Source organism: Mus caroli, unplaced genomic scaffold (genome assembly GCF_978045245.1).
Source record: "Mus caroli unplaced genomic scaffold, Mus_caroli_1 scaffold_12, whole genome shotgun sequence".
Classification (NCBI taxonomy): domain Eukaryota; kingdom Metazoa; phylum Chordata; class Mammalia; order Rodentia; family Muridae; genus Mus; species Mus caroli.
The window spans coordinates 5,398,685-5,412,500 of NW_028227267.1; the positions used below are offsets into that span (position 1 = coordinate 5,398,685).

At 42.0% G+C, this 13,816-nt stretch overlaps 1 protein-coding gene and 1 non-coding gene across 2 annotated transcripts in view; one reads left to right on the forward strand and one right to left on the reverse strand.

Annotated features, from left to right (window-relative positions):
• Positions 1-74: 74 nt before the first annotated feature.
• CUNH3orf49 (chromosome unknown C3orf49 homolog) overlaps positions 75-13,816 on the reverse strand; it is a 23,788-nt gene continuing 10,046 nt past the window's right edge. The window contains exons 3-5 of the mRNA XM_021182370.2: positions 4,861-4,985; positions 656-769; positions 75-272 (exon numbers count right to left, since the gene is read on the reverse strand). Coding sequence (XP_021038029.2) covers positions 75-272; positions 656-769; positions 4,861-4,985 — 437 coding nt within the window. The remainder of the gene's footprint in view (positions 273-655; positions 770-4,860; positions 4,986-13,816) is intronic.
• Positions 12,620-12,680, forward strand: LOC147001627 (U7 small nuclear RNA). The gene has a single exon (XR_015044772.1). It is a non-coding gene; the product is annotated as a U7 small nuclear RNA (small nuclear RNA).

The following is a 13,816-nucleotide window of genomic DNA, read 5'->3' on the forward strand; positions in this document are numbered from 1 at the left end:
GACAGTGTTGGCTGCTGCTTGTCTACCCTGTTTGAGACAGGGTCCCTCCCCTTTGTAGCTGAGCTACTGGGAACTCAGCAGCAGCAGCAGGTGCATGGGAAGCATGCTCTTCGCAGCTTATACTTCCTTGTGGTTCTCTTGGAAAGCCTTTGGAATTGCTTCGAAGACTGAAGGATCTCAGCCCCTAGAAACTCACACTGCTTAAGCTCAGCGTGCCTTTGTTCCAGAAGCTTCATGGATTTGTCAGTCACTGTTTCTATGAGGTCATCCACCTATGATAGACAGGTACAAAGAAATGAAACTGCTGAAAGCAAAGATGTGCTTGTTTTTTCTGAGAGTGCCAAAGGAGAATTCTAATTCAGCTTATAGCAAACAGAGCTTGAAAACAGATTTACCACACGGGGGTTAATACGACCTCATTTCTGCTCAAGCCTGTGTGTGCCTGGTTTTAATGGAATTCGTTTAATATGACTCAGTGTCATCCTAGTTCTCCTTAGCAGTCCCTTACCCACTCTCAGACACCCCCCACTGACAGTATTTCTTAATGGTAATTGTTAATTAGGTCCCACTCCTTGCTGTCTTGCAGGGCAAGATGTTCAGTTTAAGCCTGGTCTTGGGAGCTTCTGAGACAGAAAAGGCAGTCTTTGCCCATTACCTGCATTTGAAGCTTGCCTACGGTCAGCTCTGATTTCTGGAGAATGGCTTCCATGCGCCGCTTCTTCTTTTTAAGTGCTGGGAAGTGTGGTCTCTTTTTTGATGAATATTGTGCCTATTGTCAAAATGCAAAACATGCCATTAAGATATGTGTCAGTTCTGCACTAGCAACCAGTAGGCCCCCCTCTGACATTCTCTTGATAAGTCATTGTTTGCCAGGTAATAGTTGAAATTCATATTCATATTCTCTGTACCCCCTGTATTTCCTTTGTGCCCAGACTACTCTTTAAAGAGTTCTATAGGATGCAGAGAAATGAGATTATTTGGTTCATAAGGATAGACAGTGTCAGGAAAAAAAAAGCAAGTCATTGGAAAAGACAACAATTTGTTCAGGCTGCAGAACACATTGCACACTGGGCTGACACGGGCCATTGCCACAAAAAGCTCATTACACTGTATCCAGTTGTTCAGTTGCTCTTGTGTCTCTGGGTTTTCTTACTTCCATGGCAGTCCAGAAATAAAGAAGCCTTGCCTGGATTCTTCTTGACCTTGCTTAGCACTTTACCCCTGTTCCTGGCTTACTGATTACAAGTACCTGCCCCAATAACATCACTGTGGGAACTCATTCCTGGGTGCTGAAACCCTCTCTCCATTCCCCTTGTACTTGATGATCATCTATACAGAAAGTGGTTCTGAGATCATGTTTAGGCCCTACACTTTGAAAGAGGCTCAGAGCCATCATTGAGAGCCCAATTGACCCACACTGAACTTGCCCTGATCCATCTAAAGATCCCATTTGGGTCTTTGGGGTTTTATTTTGACTCCAAATTTTGCCATGTAGGCCCAAGCAAGCCTGGAACTTACCATGTACCCCAGTCTGGGTCCAAACTGAACACACACACACACATGTCTCCTGAGTGCCAGGAATAGAGGTATGCACCGCATCATGCTAAGTAAGATTCTAAAGCATTTATGGTAATTGGTGGTTACTAAGTGTTTCTGTGCTTTCCCAGGATAATTATTGCAAAGTTGGCTGCTGAGTCAACCAGGTTGAGTGAGGATGAGTGGCCCAAACAGAGCAGGCCTTCTGTAGAGGGCATCTCTACAACCCTACAAGTTTCTCTGTTTCTGAAGCTTCCTGTTTTCCAAAGAAAGTTTCAAAAGAAACATTTTTATTTGAAATGTCCTACTTTTAAAATCTGGGCAAGTGATTCATACATAATTTTGGGAGCATTGTGAGGGCTAGTTAAAACCCTATATAACCAAGCGCTAACCTCTGATAAAATACAAAACCAAGCTGGGTGTTTCTTTTGGTACATAGAAATCCTTAATTATAGCCAAAGTTTTTCATCTTCCTGTCACTGCCATTTATACAATGAGAAGACTCCCCTGTAATCCCTAAACCCAGGAATAGCCTAGAACATAGAGGCACTTGATAACTCAGAAGCAAAATTCAAAACTACTATTGTGTACTAAGGGTGACAGTCAAGAGTATTTGATGGAAACTTCTGCCCCTCTGCAAGGGTAGAAATGTTTACCTGTGGTTTACTGTAAAAAAAGACACTGGCTACATGTGGTTATTGGTACTTCAGTGACTATTGTAACTGAGAAACTAGACCTTTTGGGCTCTTTGATATCGTTTTTCTGTTAAGTCCTGGCTGTCCTGGAACTCTCTCTGTAGACCAGGCTGGCCTCCAACTCAGAAATCTGCCAGCCTCTCCCTCCTGGGATTAAAGGTGTGTGTTGCCATCACCACCCCATCTGAGAAACTACATATTTAATCCCATCCATTCAAATTAGTATTGTCACAGGTGGCTATCACACTGTACACTTAATACACAGTATTTAACAATGGTGCTGAGAGGGAGGAGGAGTTTGGCTCATTGATCCAGTACGTGATTGTTATGTGTTAGGCATGAATTCAATTCCCAGAACCACAATAAAAGAAAAAATGGGAGACACTATGAATGGGAGCACCCAGCCTTTATTGGAAGCCTGACTCTCCCCCTCATTTTCATCATTAATAAAGTCCCAGAGTCATCCATAAAATGAGGCAGTATGACTGCCTGCCTTAGAGAACTGCAGCCATTTTCTGAGTTGAATTTTTTAAGCAATTAGAACACCCTGGGCCTGGTAGTGGTGGTGCACACCTTTAATCCCAGCACTTGGGAGGCAGAGGCAGGCGGATTTCTGAGTTCAAGGTCAGCCTGGTATACACAGTGAGTTCCAGGACAACCAGGGCTATACAGAGAAACCCTGTCTAGAAAAATAAAATAAAATATGAAACCAAGTTGGGTGTGATGTCATACACTTTTTCTGCGAATTTGAGACCAGCCTTGTCTGCATAATGAGTTCAGAACTAGCCAGGACTGTATAGTGAGACCCTGTCTAGAAATAATAACATGAGAAAAATACTAGGCCTTAATCTGAACACCTTCGTCTCATATTCTCCAAAGATAAGGGTCAGCCATATGGACAGGTACCCCGAAGCCTGAGGACCTAAGTTAGAGCCCCCAAGACTCACATGGTAAAAGGAGAGAGACAGATAAGGAGACTGTTTTTACATGTTGTACAAAGCCCTGTCACAAATAAACATGTAATAAAAATAAAATACCTGGGTGTGGTGGTACCTGGGAGGCAGAGGCAGGCAGACCACTGAGTTTGAGCCCACTCTGGTCTACAGAATGAGTTCCAAGCTAGCCAGGAACTCAAGAAAACCCTATCTTGAAGAAAAGGAAAAATAAAAAACAACAACAACAACAACAAAAAAAACAAGACAAAAAGATATCCTTTGTTTAGATTCCAGCTCATCCAATTTTTAAAAAAATTTTATGTCCATTGGTGTGCCTGCATATATGGTGTCAGATACACTGGAACTGGCACAGTTATGAGCTGCCTTGTGGGTGTAATTGGGCAACACCACAATGCACATAGCATCTAGGTCAGCCACATTCCTAGTGTGTGACCTCAACTTTTGAACAATTCATTGAGTATTCACAAAGGTCCAAATTAGTGTAGGGCAGACTGGAAGGGCTGAATAATTTGAACTCAGAAGTAGAAAGATATGATCTGGAAAATACCCTTATTGTACCTTAAATTCTTGGAAGCACAAGCAATAGGTGCACAGGGTTACTCTGGGTGAATGAAGTTAGAACATGGTTTTGTCAAGACACAGTGTGGTGGTGTAATATCCAAAATAAGTTCAAGACCACCTAGCTCCTTCCCCTCCTAAGGGACTTTCAGAAACATAACAGTCAAAATGACTGAGTCTACAGCTGCCAAAACAAAATGAGCTGTTCTCAGAAAAATAACCATAACAAGATAGCAGCTCCCAGAGAAATCACCTTACCTCGCCCCACACTGAATTCTGAGGAAAAAAAAAACAAAACCACAAGCCACCCTGACCTTGTCGATAGTTGTGACGTTATTAGCTGTGACACTAATAGCTGACCCATAAGTTAAAAATGTACTGTTACTTTGCTGACCAAATCATAATAACCTACTATGGGGGCAAACAAAGTGAGTCACTAGGCCAAAGGTAGTCACTATGCAAACCAACCAATGCCTGGAAAGGCGACTTGCTACACCAATTAGAATAAAGCAGCTATGCTGTTGCCCAAATCTGCCCCTTACAAGGTATATAAAGTGTGTTATTTCTTTGTTCTGGGTCTCTCCTCTGGCCTGCGTGCTGAGAGGAGGGTCCCCAACATGTTGGATCAATAAAAATCCTCATGCAGTTTGCATCAATGATGGTCTCTGTGGTCTTTGTGAGTGAGGGTCTTTTGACAAACTCCAACAGTGGTTTAAATAGTTTTGGCCCCCACAGACTCCTGTATTTAAATGCTTGGCCCACAGGGAGTGACATTATTAGGTGTGTCCTTGTTGGAATGGGTGTGGCCTTCTTAGGGGAAGTATGTCACTGTGGGTATGGGCTTTGAGATCCAATGCTCAGGCTGGCCAATGCAGAGGAGATCCTGGCTGCCTTTGGATCAATATGTAGAATTCTCAGTTCCTTCTCCAGCACTTTCTCTGCCATGCTTCCTGCCATGATAATGGACTGAACCTCTAAAACTATAAGCTAGCCCCAATTAAATGCTATCTTTTATAAGAGTTGCTTTGGTCATGGTTTCTCTTCACAGCAATGAAGACACCCAGAGAAACCAATTTATGTAGGTCTTTTGAAGCAAGTTGATGCTAGCACCTTACCTTCTGCAGCCCTGAAGGAAGTGATGTCACAGATAATCGCTTGGTGGTTCTCTTGGCTCGGAGAAGCCCATTTCCTCCAGTTAGCTCTTCTGTCTCTGCTTCTACAACATCAAGCTGTATTGTTGCTTAAAGTGGAGGAAGAAGAGGAGAAAAGACTATGTCAAGATCACAGTTGCAAACAGTCTTCCTAAGCAAAATAGTTAGGAAGCTGCATATAACACCACTGTGGACAGATGGTGTTATATGCAGCTCTACTGCCTTGGAAACTTTCTTCCTTGGATTGAAAATAAAAACAGATTTGCTTTTCTGGTGTTAGGATTTCTGCTCTACATAGTTGTCACATGTAATGGCCATAGTCTTGACATAGTGATTTCCTCTTTAGACACATAACTTTGTCCTGCCTGGTTTTCACTTTGGCCATGAGGGATTAGGAAAAGGAACCTTCAACTATGAGGGTTGAGTCAGTGTCATGAAGCAGACTTTACATTTGTTCTCCAGAAATGCTATCAAGACTCAGTCACTCACACACCATAGTATGGATGTCTCATATCTAGGAGCCTTTTCTTAAACATTTTTTTAAAGATTTATTCATTTTATGTATGAGTGCACCAAGTGTATAGTGCTTGCTGAGGCCTGTAGATGGCATCAGATTGCCTGTAACTGGAGTTACAGACTGTTATGAGCCCCCATGTGGGTACTAAGAAATGTTCCTGGGTCCTTTAAAAGTAGCAAGTGTGGGGGCTGGGGAGATGGCTCAGCGGTTAAAAGCACTGACAGCTCTTCCGAAGGTCCTGAGTTCAAATCCCAGCAAACACACGTTGGCTTACAACCATCCTTAATAACATCTGACACCCTCTCCTGGTGTGTCTGAAGACAGCTACAGTGTATTTACATATACAAATAAAAAATAAATCTTTTTTTTTGTTGTTGTTTTTTGTTTTTTGAGACAGGGTTTCTCTATCTAGCCCTGGCTGTCCTGGAACTCACTTTGTAGACCAGGCTGGCCTCGAACTCAGAAACCCACCTGCCTCTGCCTCCCGAGTGTTGGGATTAAAGGCGTGTGCCACCACACCCAGCTAAAATAAATCTTAAAAAAAAAAAAAAAGAAGTAGCAAGTGCTCTCATGAGCCAGCTTTCTGTCTCTAAGTAGAAAGCATTCTTCAGTATTTCCTTGTGTAAATTCAATCTCAACTCAGTAGACATAAAGGCAAATTCAAATGCCACCATAGGTCTAGTGAGATGGCTCAGTGGGTAAAGCCACTTGCCACCAAGCCTAAATTCAATCCCCAGACCCCAGGTGGTAGAAAGAGAGAAGCAACTTTCGTAAGTTGTCCTCTGACCTCCACAGGTACACACATATACACACAGAGACACACACAGTGTACTGACGTATATGTAGGCAAAACATCCATTTGCATTAAATAGAAAATACAAATACTAAATAATTTAATAAAGCAAGATAATAAATTGATACCATAGACGTGTAAGTAAAATGGTCAATTAGAAGTTGCCTCCATGTGACCAGTAAAGAAAAAGAACTAGAATATGAAAAAGTATGTTGTATTTCAAAGACAGAGAGGAACATTTAAGAAATCCACAAAAGACAGCCAAAAAGTGCACTGAAAATGGCTGGTAAAATACCAAACGGACTAATCTAAGCGGAACACAGGTTCCAGTGCCAGGTGTCCCATTGAGCTGGGGAGGAGCAAAAGCTAATGTAGGCAACCCTGGAGAGAAGAGATGGGCAGGTCCTCCTCAAGGTAGGCCTGCAGTCCTCACATGCATCAGAAATGTAGGTTTTGTTGAGACATATTTCCTTTATCACCAAGTCAATGGTTGAGAGGAATTCTATTTCTGGTCAATCTATGTGACTCCAAGGGTAGTGGTGAAGAACCATTGCTTACAACTTATCTACCGTGGGACTCTGAGAAGAACCTAAGTTTAACCTGCCACACACATCCTCAGGAGTTTGAGGCACCTCTAGGGGACATTTGTGGCAAGCAAGAGGACATGATGTTGACAAACTGAAAAGTGCTGGTAGTGGAGAGCTTGGCTCAGGCACAGGAAAAGGGAGCCTCACTCTCGGCAATAGCCCTACACCTAAGGTCAGCAGGCAGATCAACTTCTGGATTCACACATCTGCCATACTCAGCATTTAAACCCAGTTTAGACTCTGTCTCAAAAGTAAATACACAAACAAAAAATTTAAAAATCAGTAGCTAAATGTCTGATTATAAAGACCAATAACAGAATTGCATCACCTCAAGCTAAAACATATATGTCTAACTAAACAACACATAGTTAGGATTCGAGTACTGCTCTTGTCTGGCTGAAGACAAGGATAAGAGTATACTGGTTACTAGGTGAACATCAGAACTGATGCTGAGAATCAGAACTTGGCTTTCCAAATCTGACAATTATCTAAGAGATATGGGAAGCTCATTTTTCAAGAGAGAGAATCATTTTAAAACTTCGTCTTATTTTGATTTGTGTCTTTATAAAAACACATTGCACATTTGATATGACAACACTTTGACTAGCATTCCCAACATTGTGGTATGATCACTAAGTACCACTCTGTAGGTAATTGGCTGTTGGGAGATGATCACTTAGCTTTATCAAACTTCTGCACTTGGCCCTTTTCTGTGCCCTTTCATATTCCTTTGCCCCTGATTTCTGTTGACCCTAAGAAATCAGTAAGACAGTGAATGTATCCTTGGATTATGAAGTCTGTGACACACAACTCAGTTATCGTTAAAATAGGTATGTGGTTTCTGATGCTAACTTCATTCAGAGTAAATTTATTGAACACTTACTCCTCTGTGCCATGCATACATATATTTCTTACCATATCCATTGGTTGAATTGATTTAAGAGTGGGTTAACAGAACAATGGCCTATGAGCCAAAGCAGTTTACTGCTTGTACCTATAAATACATTTTTATCGGAATGTTGTCACACTAAAAAAATAAAAAAGTGTTGGGTGGTGGTGCTTCATGCCATTAATCCCAGCTCTTAGAAAGCAGGGGCAGGCAGATCTCTGATTTTGTAAAGTGAGTTTCAGCACAGACAGGTCTATACAAAGAAACCATGCCTAGATAGATAGATAGATAGATAGATAGATAGATAGATAGATATAATTAAAATCTTACTGACAATGTAAGAATCAATCAGAAAGATGAAGAGATGGCCCACAGAATGGGAAGAAATATTTGCCAGATACACATCAGACAATATTGTATACAATAATATAATATAATATTAATATAATATTGAAATAAATTCTATAAAGACCTTTAATAATTATAGGGAATGTCGGTACATGCCTTTCTTTAGTCCTTGTATTCGAGAGCCAGAAGCGGGTGACTTTCTGTGAGGTCAAAGCTAGCTGGTGTCACATAGTGAGTTTCAGGCCAGCCATGACTATATAGTGAGACTGTAGCAGGGGGGGGGACTCCAAAATTAAACATTAGTAATGCAAATCATTCAATCAACAAGAGTGCTAAAGAATGGCATAAATAGTCCTCAAAAGAAAAGAATGTCCAATAAATACTGGAAAAGGTACTTAACATCCTTAGCCATTGGGGAAATGTACTCATCTCACTGCAATAAATAAATGAATAAATAAACAAACAAATAAACAAAACAAAAATAAAGGACAAGTGATTGTGAAGACATAGAGAAAAAGGAACAGTATGCACAGTTGGTGGGATGTAAACTGTTATAACCACTGTAGCAATCAGGATGGAAAGAGGATGGAAGGAGAGAGTACTGAAAGAGATCATTGGAATGGGCATGGGGGCAGGGGGTACATCTCTGGATGACCTAGAAACCTTGAACAATGAAACTCCAATGAATCTATGAGGGTGACACTAGATAAGATTCCTAGCAATGGGGGAATATGGAACCTGAAATGGCCATCTTCTGTAACCAGGCAAGATTTAAAAAAAAAAAAAAAAAAAAAAGATTGATTTATTTCTGTCATGTATGTGGTTACACTGTCGCTGTCTTCAAACACACCAGAAGAGGTCATCAGATACTCACTACAGATGGTTGTGAGCCACCATGTGGTTACTGGGAATTGAACTCAGGACCTTTGGAAGAGCAGTCAGTGCTCTTAACCACTGTGCCATTTCTCCAGCCCCCAGGCAAGACTTTTAATGGAGGGATGGGGACACCAACCCAGCCACAAAACCTTCAACCTTTAATTTGTCCTGCCTACAAGATGTGCAGGGGTGAAGATGGAGCAGAAATTGAGGGAATGGTTCAGGTTGAGAAACATACCAGGAGAGAGATTCCATCCCTGACCCTATTAATGATATTCTGCCATACTTGCAGACAGGAGCATAGCATAACTGTCATCTGAGGGGATTCACACAACTGATGGAAACAGATGCAGAGATCTACAGATAAACATTAGGAGGAGCTTGGAGAATCTTGGGGAAGATGGGAAAGAAGGATTTGAAAGAGCTAGAGGGATCAAGGACACCACAGCAAAACCAACAGAATCAACTAACCTGGGTACATAGTGGCTCACAGAGACTGAACTACCAACCAGAAAGCATGCATGGAATGGGTGATTTTCTTTGCCCTTTGCGCATATTATATGTGTATATACTAATATATATATATATGTATATATATATATATATATATATATATATATATATATATATATGTGATGAACTAATATGTATATATATTAGTTCATCATGTGGGACTCCTAACTCCTAACAGCAGGACCAGGAGTTGTCTGATTCTGCTGCCTGCCTTTGAATCCCTTTTCCTAACTAGGCTGCCTTGTCTTGCCTCAATAGGAGATGTATCTAGTCTTATAGCCTCCCCTTTTCTGAAGAGAAAGGCAAAGGGAATAAATGTAGAGATGGTGACAGGGAGGGACTTGGAGGAGAGTAGGGAGGGGAAGCTGTGATCCAGATGTAAAGATATTAATTAATTTTCAAAAAAAAATGTTATTTGAAAGTCAAAGAAAAGGAATCAGGATGAAGATTTCTCCAAAAACTAACACTAGAATCATGTTATGTTCCAGCTTTATCATTCCTGTATACATTCCATAGGAATGCTTGTAATGAAAAAGTATAACATAAATGCAAAATTCTAGGCCTTTAGGCCTGGGCTTGAGAATGTGACCTCTGTGACTCAATGCTCCAAGGTATGCTAATCATAAAACAGATAGCGACATTCCTCCACCCACCCGCTTCCTGGGTTCAAGGAGTGTTCATTCAAAGAAAGTCACCCTGACCATTGCTGGAACCCGCTATGCAAATATGCTATTGTTAGGGGCTCTTAGAAATTGTCTTGAGAAATAACCGGCACAATTACCAGGTATTTCTTGTGACTCTTGTGACTTTGCACTTCCTTGTGACTCTTAACTGGTATTTTTGATATTTTCCAACAACACCCTCCCTACCTCCTTGAGTTGTGGTTTCTTCCTTTAAATACCCCCTTACCCAGATACTCAGGGTGCTACGGTCCTCTCCCCCTGTGTGGTGTATGACTGTGGCCCTGAGAGCACTCTTGAATAAAAGTCCTCTTGCAGTTTGCAGCAAGACCGTTTCTCATGAGTGATTTGGGGTGTCGCCTCTCCTGAGTCAGAACGTGGGGGAGTCCTAATGTTGTGGGTCTTTCAGTACATCCTTGTTTATTGATGCAGTATTCATAATAGCCGATAGATGGAATCAGACTAGATGTCTACCAACAGATCAATGGATAAACAAAATGGGGCACATAACATATTGTTCAGTCACAAAGAAGAATGAAATTCACAGGAAAATGAATGAAACTGGAAACCACAATGTTAAGTGAAATAAGAGAGATTTGGAAAGACAAGCAATGCACATTTTTCTTCATATGTAAAATATGAGTGGAACCACACAGAGATGCCTGCATGCCTGTGCATGCATGTGCATACACAGACATGCAGAGAGGGAGAGAGAGAATCAGAGGGGGAGACTATGTCTAATGGGAGGGAAATGAGAGACAAGAGAGAGCAGTGGGATATACATGTTTTGGAAACAGGAAACATTTCATAGCATTGGTGCCAAGGTGAGGGGTGGAGGAGATACAGCGCAGGTGAGTGCTCCTGGTGCTGGCCACACTGAGATCTGTTCACAATGGATTTATTTTCTGCTCCATTGATCTGGAGGCACTCCACCTAACACCAGCAATGGTGACCTTGGTAGGGACAGAATGACATGTTTCCTGCCCCTGAGATAAGGCCAATAGGCATGGACCTCCACCAAGGTTGATGTCTACTATGGGCATAAGGCTTGCTTGTGTAACAATGTACATGTTTGTATGTTCCTCTGAGGAATGTCTTCCCTCTTAACATTAATGACTCCATGATAATCAGACAGCATGAGTCAGGGAGACAAAGGTGTGGCTAATGTCTCAGCAAAATGATAAATGCTGGGGCCTTCAGGATACCCCTTTAAGGCTGTGGAAAAGAACTCTAAACACATGAGTTAGAAAAGAATATATAATTTCTCAACTATGCAAAAATAGAAGGCTGTGATAGGAATTGTATGAGGACCTGAAAGAACCTAGTGGGGAAACCCCCACTCACGTCTCAAGTCGGCGAGAATCCAAGGAATCACGAGAGACCATCTTGATGCAAACACACGAGGAAGTTTAATAATGGAGCTCCGGGCCTACACGTATCTCACACAGGAGATAGTGATTGATAGCTCGAAAGCTAGGGGTTTTTAAAGAAAAGGGTTTGGGGCTGGGGAGGAATTGGCGCGGTTTCACATGATTGGTTCATTTAAACATCAGCAAACTGTACGGGCAGATCGAGGTAACAGCAGAGCATCTGGTTAACATTTAACCCATGTCAGAAGGGCGGGAGATAGGGAGGTGCCAGGCCAGTCTGGACATGTCTTTGCATTCTCTTTATCTTTATGGCCAAGCAGCCTCGGGAATGTCTTAACAACAGGCCTGCTCAGGCATGTCCTAGCCTATTCTGCTATGTTCTCAGTCCCAGGCTTCAAAGCTCACAAACAACTCTTTGGGCTATTGCATGAATCACAGGTCTCAAGTTTTATTTTATTTTAGACCTTCTTCACAGATCTGAAGGAACAGAGACAACTGCACTATGACCCAACTTGTCAGACACAAAGACAAGAAGATACGAATGCAGGCAGATTCCTGAGTTCAGAGTCAGTCTGGGACAGAGCAAATTTAAGTGTAGGTATGGTCAGAATGGTAATCTCAGAACAAGGTCCCACCCAACTAAATTTACAAAGGGAAGCAGATCTGTGAATTCTTTTGCAATGTGAAAAAAAAAAAGTGAACTTGCTGTCCTTTTTCTAAGAGTCAAGGGCTAAAGTCAGGGAATGCAGATTTGTGGGATGGTTCAGAGAGAGCCAGGAATAACTGAATTGATATATAAATTAAAAGCCAGCTTTTGGTCTGAGTGAGGTGAGCTAATAAAAAGCAATAGCAGTTCTTTAGAATTTCTCTAGATAGCAAACACAGCTCTTTTATAATTTTTTTCTAACAAGATTTCTGACCAAGAATTACTTAGAAGCCGGGCGTGGTGGCGCACGCCTTTAATCCCAGCACTCGGGAGGCAGAGGCAGGCGGATTTCTGAGTTCGAGGCCAGCCTGGTCTACAAAGTGAGTGCCAGGACAGCCAGGACTACACAGAGAAACCCTGTCTCGAAAAACCAAAAAAAAAAGAATTACTTAGAGAGCTCTGTTAGAATGTTTTCTAGCAGCTATCCAGAGAAGGCTGCCTGAAGAGTAAACACAGCTCTTTTAGAATTTTTTTCTGGCTTTCTGATTTTAATCGAAAAACCCCAAATTTACTTTTAGAATTTTTCTACCAGGATTTCTGACTTGGTTAAAAGACCCAAAAACTTTTTATAGCAGCTTTTCTGACTTTGCTCAGAACCCCCATGAGATCCAGAGAGCTTTTAGAACTTTTTCTAGCAGAGAGAGCTGTTTTGAGCAGAAAGTTAGCTCTCTCAAAAAGTTTTTAGGACAGCAAGAGAAAGCTTTCTAGAGCAGAGCAGAGCAGAGCAGAGCAGAACACACACACACAAACACACACACACACACAAAGGGGGGGGGGATAGGAAAGCCATCTCAGCAGAACCTAGGCCACCAGCTTTAACCCACTATTTGACTTCCAGTTGTTTGTTTTCACTGCTGCCAGACCCCTTCTCTCTGAACCTGGAGCAAGCCAAGGCTGGTCCTTGGCAGATTTAAATGCTTCTGTGAGTCTGACCATTTCCCTGGATAAGGCTTCAATTTCCAAGCACTTTTTCTTTTCACTCTTGTACTGGCTGGTTTTGTGTGTCAACTTGACACAGCTGGAGTTATCACAGAGAAAGGAGCTTCAGTTGAGGAAATGCCTCCATGAGATCCAACTGTAAGGCATTTTCTCAATTAGTGATCAAGGGGGAAAGGCCCCTTGTGGGTGGGACCATCCCTGGGCTGGTAGTCTTGGGTTCTATAAGAGAGTAGGCTGAGCAAGCCAGGGGAGGCAAGCCAGTAAAGAACATCCCTCCATGGCCTCTGCATCAGCTCCTGCTCCCTGACCTGTTTGAGTTCCAGTCCTGACTTCCTTTGGTGATGAACAGCAGCATGGAAGTGTAAGCCGAATAAACCCTTTCCTCCCCAACTTGCTTCTTGGTCATGATGTTTGTGCAGGAATAGAAACCCTGACTAAGACAACTCTCCTGCCTTATTTCAAAAATCCTAGTGCCAGATGAACCATGTGTACTTGTGCTCCTAACACTAGCTCCTGTCTGACTAATGATGCTTTACCAGTATAGCTTGTACCTTCTCTATTAGGTCCACCCTGGGTTCCTTGGGATTCTGGGTACCCAGAGTTGGGACTCATCCATACCTCGTCCATGATAACTATGTCCTAATTTCTAAATTTATTGAATCTGGCCTCAATACACTGTCTAAGCAATTGGAAGTATACACA